The 17,444-nt window shown below is 43.3% G+C and overlaps 1 protein-coding gene across 1 annotated transcript in view; it reads right to left on the bottom strand.

Moving 5' to 3' along the window:
- LOC136394893 (receptor-type tyrosine-protein phosphatase S-like) overlaps positions 1-16,977 on the bottom strand; it is a 44,790-nt gene extending 27,813 nt beyond the window's left edge. The window contains 1 exon segment of the mRNA XM_066368718.1: positions 16,393-16,977. Coding sequence (XP_066224815.1) covers positions 16,393-16,629 — 237 coding nt within the window. The 5' untranslated portion in view covers positions 16,630-16,977.
- Positions 16,978-17,444: the final 467 nt, after the last annotated feature.

Raw genomic sequence — 17,444 nt, 5'->3', positions numbered from 1 at the left:
AACGGATCCAATCTCAGTAAAGGTCCTTCATCAGTAACAAGAGGGAACTCTGCTCACTTAGCCCTGCTCTTTACAGGCAGAGGACACAGCAGGGAGGTGAAAAATTGCATAGAACGAAAGTCACCCCAGCTTGCATTCCTTTCATACAAACCTGTGGGTAGTTATTGATCCAAAACAACAACAAATAAACAAAGAAAATCAAGAAACCAAGTGACAATGGCAATAGATTGTCATATGCCATACATTTATAAAGAAACCTGTATTTGGGGTTACCCTTGGGGTTTGCTCTTCTTATCCAGTCCTGTGAAGGAAATTCACATGGGACCTAGCTGAGCTAATCAGAGCACAGTAGTGAGATGCATTGAGCAGATAGATCTAAGGGGACTTTGCAGACTCATCAGTTTGAGATTCGGGCCGGAAGAAAGCTTTGATACAATTGCATGCAAGTCCAGTGGTCAGCATATGCTTCAGACTTTGTTCTCCCTTCCTCCCCACTCCCAGGTATGTTCTGTATCCCAAAAGAGCCTTTTTGTTTGTTTAATTTATCACCATGTAGTTTGTCGTTAGCACAGGCACTGTTTCTTTGTGTGTGCTTTAAATTCAAAAGCCATTCTCTTCTGATTCTGGTGTTGAGTCATACATTTATTCAACAAGGCATTCTCTCACCAGCTGTACTTACTTTACAAATGCAAATGAACCTTATTAATGGTATTCCTTAAGGCAAAGGGTTTAAAAATACTTGCTAAACACCCCCTGGTGGGCAGAGCGTCATCCCTGGTGGGCGTGCTGGGTGGATCCCGGTCGGGAGCATGCGGGAGTCTGTCTGACTGTCTCTCCGTTTCCAGCTTCAGAAAAATGAAAAAAAAAAAAAAAAAAACTTGCTAAACATTTGCTTATTTATATGAAAAATTTCAGAGTTTTTCACAGCTAGATTTAGGTCATATAACAAACACTGCGAGTGTATGAGAAAAATAGAAGTGATTCCAGCATATGGCATGGTCAGAGGGTTTGCAAATGCAAGAAACAGCACAAATCTAAATCAAGAAATCTGAATGGCTAGAACTGTACCCCATCCACAGCAGAAAGAAGGTCATTATGTGAAGAAATATAGAGGCAGATTCTTATCTTTAACAAGCATGCTACACAAAATGGGGCTCTGACACACAAGTTGCTACTGGACAATATACCACACAGTTTTTATTTCGGTTCCAGCAGAAAAACAATATTGACAGATTTCTTTCTCTCTGCTTCTAACTTTATTCGATAGAATAGGTAACAACAGCATCTGCTGCGCTTGGCTGGAGCCTGAAATGAGGAAATTGTGGAGGATGAGCCTCCCAGGTGTACGGTCACCTAAAAGCTCATGCAGCGGCTAATGGCACAGCCAGGCGAGAGCACCAGTGGGAGCGAAGCACAGCAGGGCTGCCAGCACAACACGCAAGTCACCTTCAGTAGCCTGCTGTGGTTTCCACCATTGCAGCTCTAGTATAGTTCCAGCCACCCCCACAGAGCAAGAAGGAGCCCATCTCTGACATTCTCCCCTCCTTCCTCTGGGTCACATGACCATTCTCTGCTGCCCCAGCCTAACCAACCGCTTGGGGGTCTGGCTCCTCCAGGTTGCACCCTGGCTACTTGTCAGCCCTTCTGACAACCAGTCTCCAAGATCTGTGATACTTAATTGGCTCTAATGTATCAAAATTACCTACTCTGACCACCTTAGTATCAAACACGATGTCTCCTGTCATTACACTGGTGCTTTTTGATTACTTTCCTAATTTACCTAGTAAATATTAAGGGACACTTTAATAAAGTTAAGGTGAACAAAATTAAAAGGACCATAATGTAGTGGGAACCATATTCGACCAGCAGTCTAAAGGCTTGAGGCCAGCAGGAGCCCACGGGAAATCTATAGATCTTGTTGAACTTCATTTCATTTTTTTATTTCTAAAATTAAATGGATGGAGAGGGATGGAGACATAGAGAAGAGGAGAAGGAAGAGGACAGAAAAGAGATGGGAAAGGGGCAGCAGAGGGAGAGGGGAGACAGGAAGACTAGGAGGGAGGGAAGGAGAGAAGTAAGTGGAAGGGAGAAAGCAAGAGAGCTGTACGGGTCTGTCCCAGGGGTGCTGGACACGTCCTTCTAGGTCTGTGGTTCACTCAGTCACTGTGAGCAAAACATACTCCTGGAGTCTATCAACCCCAATAAATCCTAAATTGCAGGAAGATCTAAAGGAAATATTCTCAAGACAGGATGAAAGGGAAGTAAAGAGTACAAGATCTCCCACCACACAAGCTGGTATTTCAGCACAAACAACTGGTTAGTAGTTATGAAACAAATTAAATTGGTTTTCCTCCGCTTTTTAAAAGTTACCTATTTCAAATATTAACAAGAAAACTATTTTGGGATGGGCCCAGGGGCTTTTGATCTTCCCATGCAGCCTCAGGAGGAGAATCCCCAGTGACTTAGACAAGCTGTTAAGAGTGGAAAGAAACTCCCCTCAGTCTGGCGACCAGGCTTCAGTAACACAGCCTTCAGGGCTGGAGTAAATAAGGGCACTATGATTTCTTGCTTCTTGCATCAAGAGTGGAGTCTGTTCATCACCCCTGCATCAGGCTAGCTCCTGCTTTGCTTTGAGGAAAGAATGTGGTGGTAGAAGTGATGATGTGTGACTTCCAAGCCTGGCTGTCAAGAGGCCTGGTCAGCTTCCCTTCTGATTCCCCAGAACCCTGAGATCTGCAGACCAAGGTGAGAGGCCTTGGGAGGCAGAGACCAGCTTTCCGGCCCTTCTGGCTGACGGCACAGGCGTTCGCAGGAGAGACCCGCAGCAGACCCCTGGCCCACCCAACCGCACCGCCCCATCTTAACCCATGGAGAAGGGAGACTCCACACTTCGTGGCATTTTAGCCAGTAAATCAGGGTTAGTAACTGGAGGCAACAATGCCTAAATAATTGATATATCCTCCATTTCAAAATCCTGCCAACTCTGAAGGCACATAGTTGTATCAGAAACTGAAATATGGTTACACTGAAAAAAAAAAAAAAAAAAAGATTCAATGTTCAAAACTAACCGAAATGAAAACAAATGGACAAAAACAGAGAGAGCAGGCATAGCTTTTCATAAATAATCACAATTCTCATAGTCTTCTCCTTTCAAATGTTAAAGTAAATTGAAGGGAATAGCTGTTTAATCTTTAGCATCAGAATTGCAGAGCATGGTTAATCCTGCCCCACCCCCATCTATTCATCTCTTTTCTGTGCCCAGATACACTGTTTAAGCAACACTGTGGACAGAGGAAAGTCTTCACTGCTGAGTGTGGGTGCACTGAAAGGTGGAGAAAGATTTGGGGGAGGCTGGGAGAGGTATGGAGGGAGGCGGGGTGGAAAGAGAGGAAAACAGAAAGACTGCTCAAGGCCCTTGGGAAAAGGTGTAGAAAAAAGTAAATGAATATACCTAATAATTTCATAAGAAATTGATCTTTAGCAAAGTTTGTGATTTAAAAATAGAGTGTACTACCCCAGAAATCTATACCTCCAAAATTAAAGAGCAAAGGATTATAGGACCTGCAGACTTGGGCAGGGGGTCTGACATTATGACCCATTTTTCTTCCATTCATCTGATCTTTTATCTACGACCTCCACTAAAAACTGAAAAGGGAGGGACTCACTAAGTCATATACCACTTACGAGCATTCCTATGGCTTATATTTTGAACTTCCAGGGTGCTGGACATTCATACCAAGCATGAAGAGAAAGCAATGTAACTGATACCCAAGCAAAAGACTAGCATTTATGAGCTCAAAGAGCATGGCCCTTAAAAGCTGCCACCTTGGGAGACTGAAGATTTATTGCAACAAGGCTGCCACAGCACAGAAATGTTGAGACTCCTGTTTGGCAGAAGTTAAGAGCTGGTGGCCAGCTCTTCTAAATTTCCTAATGGTGGCACATCTTTCCTCCTGAAGGTAGATTTATTTATGTATTTTCTTTAACGCTAAGAGACATCTGGAGTTAAGTCTTTGTACACTTGGTGACTAAGATAGGGGATATTTTGGGTGATTTTTCAATAATGTGCCAAGTTCTCTACATGCCTTAAAAAGTAATTCTTAAGGTAAGTCAGTCTGATAGAGAAGTTCTCCAAATGTTTTTTAAAAGTATGCCACCCAAAGAAGTATTTTTTAAGTTTAAAACTATGAGGTGGGCTCTTATTTGGATTTACACATTCTGCCACAATCAAAAATCAGTTTTGCACTGGCCAGTTGGCTTAGCCGTCACGTGTCGGCTCAGCATGTAGAAGTCCCTGGTTCAATTCCTGGCCAGGGCACACAGGAGAAGTGCCCATCTGCTTCTCTACCCTTCCCCCTCTCCTTTTTCTCTATCTCTCTCTTTCCCTCCCGCAGCCAAGGCTCCATTGGAGCAAGTTGACTGGGACACTGAGGATGGCTCCATGGCCTCTGCCTCAGGCGCTAGAATGACTCCTTTTGCAACAGAGCAACACTCCAGATGGGCAGAGCATCGCCCCCTGGTGGGCATGCTAGGTGGATCCTGGTTGGGCGCATGTGGGACCTTCCCACTTCCCCACATCTCACTAAAGAAAAAATACAAAAAAAGAGAAAAGAATGCAGTTTTGTTGCCATATAGCAGTGGTTCCCAAATGGTGTGATTTTGCCCCTTTGAAGACATTTGACAATGTCTAAAGATATTTTTGTTTGTCATACTGTTGGGCAGGGAGGGGATGCTACTGATATCTAGTGGACAGAAGCCAGGGATGCTGCTAAACAACCTAAACTGCACAGGACCGCTCCCCACAACAAAAATTACATGCCCAAATGTCAATACTGCTCAGGTTGAGACATCTTGACCTATAGTAAGAATTCGTTCTAATAAGTAAATAATTTTTAATGCAATAAAATAATTATTATAGTACATATGCATTATTAAAGTGTTAATTATTGTACACCCTGGCCCTGCAGCTCAGTTAGTTAGAGAGTCATCCCAATATGCCAAGATTATGGGTTCCATCTCAATCAAGGTACATACAAGAATACTGAATGCATAAGTGGAATGGCATATGGATGCTTCTCTCTCTCTCTCTCTCTAAAAGTTAATACATAAAAAAGTGTTATTTATTCTAATTTCCACTCACTTTCTTGGTTAATATACATACTATACATACATTTTTGACTCTTTAAATCACAAATTACATAGAAGTCAAGCTCACATTTCAGAAACTGTGACAGTATTATCTGTTTATTGATAGTAATAAAGCCAATTTAAATACCACCTACTTTATGTAGGGTACAACACAATGAAAAATATAATAAATCATAAGCTATAAAAATAAAAACAACCAATAACTACAAACATTTATTGACTTCTATGTAGTAGTTACCTTGCTAATTACTACTTTTTACATATCATCTTATTTAATCTTTATAAACAATTCTATGAAGGTTATACTGCTATTATCCTCACTTTACTGATCAGGGAGTTGAAGGTGAATAGAGGCTAAATAATTTGTCCAAGGTCAAAGATGTGGTAAATAGTGCAGCTGGGATTTGAACTCCAGCAAGCTGATTTCACATACACAGTCTTCACTACCATGCAATGCTGACCCCAAACGGTCCTTTACATTTGCTAAGAGCCATCTCTGTTGTGGGCTTGGACAGTTCTTCTCTGATTTGTGTAACATAAATTAAGCAAAATAGAAAATGTTGGTATGGTATGGACAAAGAATAGAAGACCCTGAATCATAAAACATGGGTTCTTATGCAGACTTTCTACTTACTAGTTGGGTGAGTGGTCTTCAGCAAGCCACTTAACTTTTAGTGTCTCAGTTTCCTTAACTATAGAATGAAGATGGTAATAATGCACACCAATCATTGTTGTTGTAAAGGCTGAATCAAATAAGTGATGGGAAGATACTCTGTAAATAGTTTCATTCCTATACAAAAGCGATTCAGTTGCTATTTCTGGGCATGTAATGACAAAGTGATAATTTCTCAGCTGCCCTTGAGGAGATATTTTTCCTTCCTTCCTTCTTTCCTTCTTTCCTTTCCTTCCTTCCTTCCTTCCTTCCTCCCTCCCTCCCTCCCTCTCTCCTTCCCTCCCTCCCAGCAAGTCCCCCTCCATCCCTCCCTCCCTCCCTCCCTCCCTCCCTCCCAGCAAGCCCACTAGAGGGTAATGCTCTGCCCATCTGGGGTCATAGCTTCACTGTAACCGAAACCATTTTTTAGCACCTGAGGTGGAGGCCACAGAGCCATCATCAGTGCCTGAGGCCAACTCCCTCAAACTAATCAAGCCATGGCTGTGGGAGGAGAAGAAAGAAAGAGAGAGAGAGAGAGAGAGAGAGAGAGAGAGAGAGAGAGAAAGGGGAGGGATGAGAAGCAGATGGTTGCTTCATCTGTGTGCCCTCACTGGGAATTGAACCTGGGACATCCACATGCTGAGCCAATGCTCTACCATTGACCAACTGGCCAGAGCCGAAGGGATTTTCATGATATAGCCCTGATGTATGGCTTTCAAATGAGATAGCATTAGCTAGCCTCATTCTCCTCTATTGCCTTAAGATCTATAATGCTTCTTTTTCAAACAAATATTCCATTTCATCAGGCACCAAAGTATTCTTCCCAGAATTCCAAACGCTTTCTTCATTTTGAAGTTCTTATTTAATACCTAGTGGGGCTATTGTGCAATTCTTTTTGATATTTATTTTGGTTCAATTACTTTTGAACTATTTCAGTGGAATTAAGATATTTTTCTCTTATGAGATTTTGCCATACAAATACTGCAGGCCTGGCATCCTGTTTTATATCACTATGTTGTTCATAAATTAAGATTTTCTTATGCAGAATTATTGGTATATAAGAACAGAACCTGGCATAACATTTTCCATATGGTATAAGTTATTTCTCCTCACTATAAAATGTTTCCATAAATAAGGACATAATTTATATATTACACCCATTTTCTTATGCAGAAATCTTCGTATTTTTAGCAATCTAATATTTCAACTAAGAAATGTAGCTTCCAGGTTTAAGAAAAATGTGGGTTAATGGTTCGTACTTGTCAGCATCTCAAAACTATCACATGCTTTGGCAATACTTGTGGTCTTTGATTTGAAGAGATATTTGAATGGAACAAGAATAAAGGATGGGATTTAGAATGAATGATTAAAAATGCATTATACAATTTTCCATACCACTTTTAGCTCCTTTGGATCACAAGGTGTTTTATTTTTATGTTCAAGTACAATGCTTTCCAAAATCTTTTGACCTTCGAAAGGCTGTTTTTGTCAATACTGGGATGATATTAAGAATAAATGGTTATGTTACAAATATGATCTAAGTACAATAGTTTCTTGGTTGTGCTTTTCCATATAAAGTCAAAAAGTATTATGAAGATTGAATCTTAGGAATCTTTCCAACCTCAAGTTGTTACTTGATTTTATTGGGCCTTGCTCAGTGGCCCACTGATGTTTACAGGGTACTATTGATCTAGAGCTGATCCAAAGTTCCTGTTCCTGCTAGTTTTGAAGACTGATTTGATTTCATGATGTGAAATATTTAAATTATCTTTAGGAAGTCTAGTTTACTCTCCTTGAAATTGTTTCATTTAGAAGACAGATTCAGGGAGATCTTGCTTTATCCCTTTTCCATATTCATTTGTAAATGAATACCTTTCTCCTATGAAGAAAATGTATTCCCTTGCTCCTAAAAAAGATCTAACATGACTCAGAATTTGTATGTGGGTCAAGGGTTGTAATTGACTCAGTGAAATGATAGCTTCATCCCTACTATTCATTATTAACAAGAACCACATACTTGGAGAAAAATCAATTGTCATATCCCTTTGGTTCTAGTAGCATATAAACCACAGGTTCTTCCATAAAACAACTGAAAGCATAATGCTCAAAAAAAAAAAAAAAATAGAGGAAACAAAATTTTATTTTCTAAGAGGAAGGGTGAAATAATACGGGAAAATATAATATATGACCTCTATAAAATCTAAGCTTAAAAATAACTTGAAAGTTCTTCCCTTTCCTCTTTCAAAATCAAATTTTATAAAAAAGAAGAAAAAATATTGCAGGTGTGTAGTCATGAATTACTTATATATGTGTGAATAGGTCATGAATCGCACATATCCAGCGGATAACCATTCAGTGAACAACTGTGTAATAAGAAACTGGGTGGCCTCTGCAACAAGAATCAGAATTGGACATAAAGGTGAGTGAACAAGTTATGGCCTTTGGAACAGGCCTAAATTTATGAGCCATTTGACCTTGAGCAAATCTCCTATAACCTCCCTATGCTTAATTGCTCCTCACAAAAATATATTGTTTTGTGGATAAAATGAGTGTAACAGAAAGTGTTTAGTGCTACTTAAAAAACAGTAATGGTTCAGTAATTGGTAGCTATTGTGATTATGTTAAAATGATTAAGGGGTCAAAGAGACACATGATAGCAATGACCTCTGATACAGAAAGAGTGAACAGAGGCTGGAGTGTGGCAATGTGATGAGGGGTCAGAGAGGAAGGGGTGGCTCCTTCTGATCAGGTCATCCATCAGGGCAGTCTGAAAAGTGAAATGCCCTCTACAAAGGCCAGCCAACCTGGGGCACATGAGGACTTTGTCATCACTAGTGGCATCAGCTCAGGCAATTAAGCTGACCTTTCTTGACCTCTGTTTCTTTGTGTGTGTGTAAAATGGGAGCTAAGGTTCCTTTGTCTGAAGATAGCTGGTGGAAAAACCAGTAACACCTATAAAACACTTACAGGAGGGCCTCCCCAGTTGAGAAGAGAGTATATCTGATGTTGATTAAGGGTTCAACACCCTTAACTATTATTATGGCTAAAAAACAGGGCACTATAGCTATACTTAATCATGGAATTGAGGACAAGTGGGAAAGGACATAAACGAGAAGTAGAAAAAGGGATTCAAAAATAGGTATAAAAAAGATAAGGACAATCAGAGGTAGATTAAGGTCGATTGAGTCCCTGGGCACAGAAGAAAATATTGGGCCCTTTAAAAAAGAGAGAAAGGGAGAGACAGGGAAAATAAAAATACATGATAACTATATTTTTAAATAAGTAAAAAATATTATGTACTATTAAAGTTAAAATTGCACATATAAAACCAAACTTGGCGTCATTAGAAAAGAGTGTAAAGTTGGGGTTTTGCGGGGCCCTTCAGAAGTTGGGGCCCAGGGCGTGCACCCAGTGTGCCTGCCATTAAATCCGCCTCTGAGAACAATATTGTTGGGCAGATAAAATGTATTATGCTCACTTTGTTAAGATGGCGCTGCCCACATGGAGGCCTTCACCCCGGTGATATTAATATGTTGGGGGTGGGCTGTGGGCAGGCAGAATCCTTGTAGCCTGGGGCTTGGTTTTGGGATTAAGCCTTTCCCACCTTCTTTGATGTGGGGTGGTACAATCCCATCATGCCTCAGGTAAGTGACTTTGTATTAGAGACTTCCCCTATTTTGTATACTGGATTAAAGGTTATGAATCTACACCAGGGGTCCCCAAACTTTTTACACAGGGGGTCAGTTCACTGTCCCTCAGACCATTGGAGGGCCAGACTATAAAAAAACTATGAACAAATCCCTATGCACACTGTACATATCTTATTTTAAAGTAAAAAAACAAAACGGGAACAAATACAATATTTAAAATAAAGAACAAGTAAATTTAAATCAACAAACTGACCAGTATTTCAATGAGAACTACGGGCCTGCTTTTGGCTAATGAGATGGTCATTGTGCTCCTCTCACTGACCACCAATGAAAGAGGTGCCCCTTCCGGAAGTGCGGTGGGGGCCGGATAAATGGCCTCAGGGGGCTGCATGTGGTCCACGGGCCGTAGTTTGGGGACCCCTGATCTAAGGGAAAAGAGGTCAGTTCCCTGTTTTAAAAATACTTGTGGTACACCAGTTGAAAAATCACTGTTCTAAGATAGGCAGTAACATTTCCGTCTTATAGATTAGGATACAGATCATGGAATGGTTAAGTGACTTTCCCCAGAGTCATACCACCTTAGCAGAACCTGTGTTTGAACCCAAGCAGTCTGACTGTAGCCCAGACAACAAACTATCTCCTCACAATGTATGAAATTATGGTACTTGCATTGGTACCTACAATTAACTACAAATGTCATTTTGCTGCCTCCCTCTGTCAGATGTTGTATTGTTAGAGATGGAATTAAGCAAGGCTCGTGGAGACAAAATACCTTGACAAGGCAATTTTAATACCTTCTGCAGAAGGGTGTGCTACCGCTAGTGAAAGCCAGCCAGCCCAGCGCACAGGCAGAGGGCAAATTCTGTGTTTATCCCTAACACTGGCCCTAGGCTACTGGGTCTTGCTCCATTGGCTGGAGTGTTTACTGTACAATCTTATTCTTTCTTGATTGACTAGTTCAAATGGCTGCACAAAATGGGAAGGGAGAGATGAGGATATCATTGACTAGATAAGGGGGTTTGGGAATGGTTGGAAAAAAATGGATGACCGGATGAAGGGGACTGGGGGGACGGTAAACAAGTTAGTTGTTTCTTCTTCCACTCCCTGGTCTGAGGAATCCAGATGCAGGGGGTTGAGAAATGGTTGAAGAAAAGAACATGAGGTAAACATTTCCTTCAGTACTGAACCACTTCCTCAAACTTGAAATTGTAGTTTATCTTCCTACAAAAATGTAACTTGAATAACCAAAAGTGGCTGAAATAGGAAAGGGGAGAGAAAGGCAAGTAGGAATTGGGGCTATGATTAAAGGCTGCTACTAGTAATAGTGCCTGTTGCTATAGGATGTACTGGGAGGAGGAGTTATCTTCTCTTTGTTCTAGGAGATACTGGAGAAGGGATAGTATTGGTAGGAAGGTTGCTTAGAGTGGGAATAAGATGCTAATGAGTCAAGGCCAGAGTCAGAAGTGGATTGCTTATCTCTCTAGAAAGTGAGCTACTTTCTAAGCTTTCCTGAGGAGAAAGAATTGGTATCACTTGGTAAGTGAAGAATTAGTTGAGCTCTAGTGTTGATGACCTTTTAGACGATAGAAAAATTGAGAAATGGTTTATTTATTGCCATTTACTGCTGGGGTCCAGCCCCGGGGGGAATCCAGGGGTCCCACAGGAGGAGACGGCGTCAGCGCGAATCGAGTGAGAGAGCCGAATTCTTTTTTTTTTTTTTTCTCCGAATTCTTTTCTTTCTCTTTATTCTCTGGTTAGCATTTACTGTCAGGCATCTCTGCCAAATGCTAGTATAGCTCCCTTTTTATACACACACACTGAGTTACAATTACATGGTATTAATCATTGCTTCTGTTTCACTATGTTTACATGTTTCCAGATAACAGTTAATTTATATCTATAAACTACAAATCAGGTAGCAAGTCATTCAAAGTACAAAATAACTTGAATAGCGATAACAACATCAGTAAAAGCTTTTAAGGTATTAGTACTAATAGTTAACTAACTTTACTGCTGTTGTGAGTCAAGGGGCAGAGAGAGATTAGCAGACGAAATCATTAAGGTCTAACAATGGACCACCGCTTGCTCAGGTAAATGGCCTTGAGTTCATGCAGTGTCCTACTTTTTCTCACAAGATTCTAAAAGGCTTGCCTATAAAGAAATTGACATAACATTAAGAGTAACTTTCACCCAAAGATATACATAGTGCACTTGCAAGATAGCCTAGTAGCAACATAATTTCAGAAGACATTAACTGTTATTACTTCTATGGATTCCCCTACATTCCTCTCATTATCAAAAAATCTTGGAAAGTATATAAATCTCATGAGAACATCTCACTGAGAAAGCCTAGCAATTGCCTTTAGTCAAAAGACAATTCTCTTAGTAAAACATTCTTTTCTTGCCGACTGCGCTCTCATCCTAGGCCACACAATGGGCCATTCTACTATACCTTATCTAAGACACTATTGTCTAGTCAAATATTACTTATTTATTATATTTAAACACTAGTTAAGTTCTAACTCTATTCTTCTCAGAGTGTACCACTATCTGCAGATCAAATAAGCAAGAAGAAAGGAATGTTTCTCTACTCTATCACATGAAAAGGCTAGGGAGGAAAAATGTTGAATTAAGTGAAAGTCGAAAGGCGCTCTGTGCACAGCCACTGCCTCCTACCTATTCACAAGTCACAATCTATTCTTTCTAACATGATTAAGAGGGAATTCTCCTACAGACTTAACCCTTTACGAGGGATATCATAGCCAGCCTCTTATGTCTATGAGCCCAGCTCAAGGGTCCCACAGGCTTTTCTGTGGAACTCACACCCTCTGTCTCATTTTCAAAGAAATTACTACGAATCTACAGGAAAAGCATGGTACTATTATCCCTGTGCCATAAATAATAGGACACACCCAGAAAAGGGAGGATATAAGGCCAGATTAATTCAAAAAGTCAAAGGGGAAAGTATCATTGTGTCTCTCCTTTGGGTGACTTCGTCAACCCGCAGCCATTGGTCTTCTCTGCTGTGACTTTGTCAATCAGCAGTTTTTGATCTTCTTCTGCTGTGACCTTGTCAGCCAGCAGTTGTGGGTCTTCTTCTGCTGTGACCTTGTCAGCCAGCAGTTGTGGGTCTTCTCCTGCTGTGACCTTGTCAGCCAGCAGTCGTTGATCGGCTCCCGACAATTTACTATTACTCCTTTTCAGGAAGAGATACTCTTTATAAATTATAGAATTAGAGAATTAGTTTAAGCAATCCATGTGAGACTTGGGGATCCAGAAACTAAAGACCTTCATTTATTCAATATTTATTGGCATTGGGCAGGGTGGAATTTCCTGTTTCTTCTAAAAGCTTCCTATTGCTGCTGAAAAGTTTAGCTGTTTGATTAAAGACTGTATGCTAGGTTTACTAGCACTGCAGGTACAGATAACCTCTAGAGCAGGCTTCCCTAAACTACAGCCCACAGGCTGCATGCGGCCCCCTGAAGTCATTTATCTGCCCCTGCAGCACTTCCGGGAGGGGTACCTGTTTCATTGGTGGTCAGTGAGAGAAGCATTGTATGTGGCGGCCCTCCAATGGTCTGAGGGACAGTGAACTGGCCCCCTGTGTAAAAAGTTTGGGGACCCTTGCCTTAGATTGTCAAATTAAAAATAAAAATGACACAGCCAACACAGCAGTAACCAACCACTATGAATGAATCAAAATTATACCTATTTTTTTTATCAGATTAGCAAAAAGTCTATCTTTTGGTGTGCCGGAGAATTATAGTAGTCACTTTCTGAGTGCCATGAAATGAAAAAGGTTGAAAATCACTGCCTTAGAGAGTTGTTGTGAAAAATCAAACGATATACTAACATGGAAAGATAGAAGCACTATGTCAGCTGTTCCTAGTACCAAGCACATGTTTTAAATGAATGAGGAAATCCTATATGTATTGATTTGGAATAAAGCCCACGACATAGTGTTCTATGGAAATGCGACTGAATAACTCACTTAGTAATGGGTCTGTTCAGCAAAGAAAGAAGAATGCATGACACATATTTATAGGTGCATCCAAACAAGCCTAGAAAGGTGCACATGCACCAAGCATTGACTTTGTCATTACCTCGGGGAGGCTGAGAAAGGGTTTACATTTGTATACTGGTATTTGCTTGAATTAACAAGTGTATACTATTTTTATAATTTTTTAAATTAGACATTCTACAGTGGGATTTTTTTAACCTTCCAGTTTAATGTCTCTCATGTCCTGGTTTAAGAAAAGATAAGCTTCTTAAAGATGAGGAAACTAAAGTCCAGCTAGGAAAAGTTCACACCCTGTAAGTACTAGCTCTCCTACATGTCTCGTTTCAGATTCCTTTATAATCTTTACAGTCCTTGGCATGCCATGTGCCTGCCATAGGACCCCAACACAAACTGCTGGTTCTCCCCCTTTCCCTTACTGTCCTGATTATCTGAGGCACTCCTTTTATTGTGTCCAAGTACCTTCCACATTTCCTATCTTAACAGCTTCTTTCCTCCCTTTCATATCTTTCTCTCCCTTTGCCTGCTTGTCTTTCCGCCCCTCAGACAGGTGCCCTTGCCCAGGAAAACCCACTGGAGTGACAACCCCGCCCTACACATTCAGGTTTCAGCCAGGCACAAGGGACTCTAAATTGCAGAACAGATTATGTCTCTGTTGGGCAGATAAAATGTATTATGCTCACTTTGTTAAAAATAGGTGCTGCCCACGTGAGGCTGTCACCCAGGTGATATTAATGTGTGTTGAGAATCCTTGTAGCCTGGGGCTTGGTTTTGGGATTAAGCCTTTCCCACCCTTTTTGATGTGGGGCGGTACAATCCAATCATGCCTCAGAGAAGTGACTTTGTATTAGAGACTTCCCTATTTTGTATATTGGATTAGAGGTTGTGACGCTACACTATAAAATGGGGACAGAGCCAGAGCTTGGGCTCTTGGTTCCTGAGATTATCATTAGAGGAGGGAGCAGAGCAGAGAGCAGAAAGAGGCCATGTGGCCAAGAGAAGCAGCCAAGATGGCGGAGTGCTGAGTGAGATGCCAGTTTGTGCAGTTTGATGCTGGAGAAGGAAGGAGATGGGGAACAGAGGTGAATAAGTCTGGTGAGCTAGAGACCTTTGATTCTAGGAAACTCGGATAAGTCAGTAGCTTTGTGAGCACTGAATGTGAGTGGGTTTTGGAGCCTAGTGTATGTTTTTACTTGCCTGCCGGGTGCAAGCTAGGATTAAAGAAAATGGCCTATCAGTTTTTGGCTCCGTTGTTCCTTTACCGACTGTCCGAATCCAATGCGAACCTGCATGGGCCGGGCTGCTGTGATAGTGGCCCTGGCCATGGCTTCTGGCTTTACAGCCTCCAAGCTGCCTTTTGTCTAGCAAAGAGTCCAAACTGACTTGACTTCTGAACATGTTTTCTTATTCCAGTTAAGAAACAGTGCTTGGTATGTTTTGGCAGGCAGTTTTTCCTTTAGGTCTTTCCTTACACAGGTGTTTTATTTTTCCTTTGGCTTTCTCCTACAAGTTACAAAGCTATTTTGTACCCCCTCAACCCAAACATTCTCTACCTCGTTTACCCTTTATCGTGTTCATTTTTATTGTTTTAGCACCCAGCACTTTCACTTCTGCTTCCTCACTCTCTCACACTCCAGCCCTCTTAGCCCCAATTTTCTATTTCAGTCCACATAGAAGCTGTTACATGTTGAACGGGGAAGGAAAAAAGAATTCCAGGCTCTAAGCAGGGAATCTTCCAGACCAACTCTCACAGGGGAACCCTAAGCTTCTGGAACCAAGTCTGCCCGGGGGTATACAGGCCACCAGAACAGGGTCAGCATCAAAGTGCTCTGGCGTCTGAAGAGCTGATTGGTTCCCAATAAACCAATCAGCGTGCGAGGCTGTGCAAGAACAAGGGAGGACCCAGATTACAGAGCAGACTGAGTTCAAGCTTAAAGGGGCAGGTGAGCCAGGTCCCAAGGTTTCACGTGCATTTTTGCATTTACCAGGTTACAATTAACCCTGGAACGCCGGTCTCCCTAAATTCCACCTTTGGAGGTTCCCAGTTTCATAATGCAAACAGAGAAACATTACTTAGCCAACCATTCATAAAATGGTCATTAATGGTCAATGGAGGAGTACCCTTAGAGTGGGACAGAGGCCATTAAAATCCTCCCTCCTTTCCCAGTTCCACTCCAGGTCCTCAACAAAAATCAATTGGTTCTTGAAATAGTAAATCACTCAAAAACGCTCGCCTACTCGCCAAAGCTGATTACCAAAATGCTATCAATAAACAATGGAATAAGTTTCCCCTTCCCGAACGGCTGGGGTAAATTGTGTTGGCATTTAATGAACGTGAAATGTTTTATTACCTGCTAACAAAAGAAGCAAATGAGCTATTAGGCTGAAGTCGGAGAAAGAAGACCTGAAACATGCAACCACGCAAGCTAAGGCAGCCGCCTCCCGGACTCGGACACCGCCCTCCGCCACACCTTCCCCCACCTCGTCGCCTGGACCGCTCCTCCAGGCTCTACCCCACACTCTTCATATGGAGGCACAAAGATTTGGGGCGGGGAGGGCGAAAATACCAGATTTCCCTGCTGTGTTTCAAACTTCAGCAGAACTGTTCTACGCACTCCAAGTGTCCCAGCCCCCTGGAATCACAGATCTGTCCAACCTTAGCTTTCCCACGGTGCAGCGCTTCACCCACCCATCTTCCACCCATTCCCGGGCTGGAGACGCCGCGTCCTTGGGGATGCGAGATGGGGGAAGGGGGCGTGGAGAAGACAGAAATGGCCAGTGTAAGTTAAGAGGTACCCACCCGCCGAGGCCAGGAAGCTGGCAGCCAGAGAACCCTGGGGCCAAGGAACTAGAGAGGGGGTCTGGAACCGTGAGCGGAAGGACTGGGAGGAAAGCGGGAGAGCCGCCGGCGTCGCTGCACTCACTCTGCATAGCCAGTAGCCCAGGGAAGCCGCCGGGTCTCCTTGGGGATGAGGATGGGGCGGGCGATGTGGTCGGCGCTGCACTCCTCCTCGTCCTGAGCCCCAGGAACTCCGCCGCCCGTAAGGGAAGCGCAGGGGCAGGTCCGAGCCTCCGCAGCCGCAGCCGTGCTCAGAGCCTGAGCTGCCAGCCATGATGCCGCCCATAAAATTGGCCACCGCAGATTTCACGGGAGTGAGCATATTACTGCGGCGCCCGGCAGCAGCGGTGCGAGCAGGAGGCGGAGGCTGGGGCCCGGCGAGGCGCAGCGCGGAGCATGCAGGCTGGGGCCGCCGCCCAGCGGTCGAGCAGTGGGGTCGCTAGTGTGCGCCGCCCGGTTCCGGGAGCCTAGTGCTGAGTGGTGCAGGTGCCGAGCCCTGGCTTCCCGCGCCCCGTGTCGCCGCCGCCTGCCCTCGTCATACTTCTGCAACGGCGAGGCAAGGAGCAGGCGGGCCTGGAGAGAGGCCGCGCGCCCCGGAGCGGTTGGGCCGTTGCAACCGCAGCAGGGCCCGTCCTCGCCCGCTGCGCTCGACTCCTGCGTGAGCGGAACTGAGCCCGCGAGATGATCCCGCGGAGCCAGCGCGGCTGCTGCCACTGCTACCGCTGTCAAGTCTTTTGATAATCAGATGCAAAGGCTCTAGCCACTGCTTTGGCCGGAGCTCAGCCCCTCCCCTGACGCCCTGGGGAGGCTCCACTAAGATCCCGATCTCTTGGCGGGGGAAGGAAGGGGGCAGGAAGGGTCTGTACCTGACGGAGGGGATAGGGACGCTGTAAGCTCCAGGCAGTACAGGCGTTAGGGGAAGTCACGTGGGGCCAGGCAGCCTAGAAAAGCCAGTGGAGAAATCAGCTCTGGGAGGAATGCCGCCTACACCTTTGGGAAAGGAAACGGGAGCAGGCGGGGAAAGGGAAGACGGGAGGAATCCTGGAGGGAGGTCACGTCCTGCAGTGGAAATGAGGAACACCTGGTGTAACCGACTTTCAGAGCTTTAAAACCAACCTACAACAGTTGCACAGAAAT

This window comes from Saccopteryx leptura, chromosome 2 (genome assembly GCF_036850995.1).
Source record: "Saccopteryx leptura isolate mSacLep1 chromosome 2, mSacLep1_pri_phased_curated, whole genome shotgun sequence".
Taxonomy (NCBI): domain Eukaryota; kingdom Metazoa; phylum Chordata; class Mammalia; order Chiroptera; family Emballonuridae; genus Saccopteryx; species Saccopteryx leptura.
This window is presented reverse-complemented; position numbering and strand designations above follow the sequence as displayed.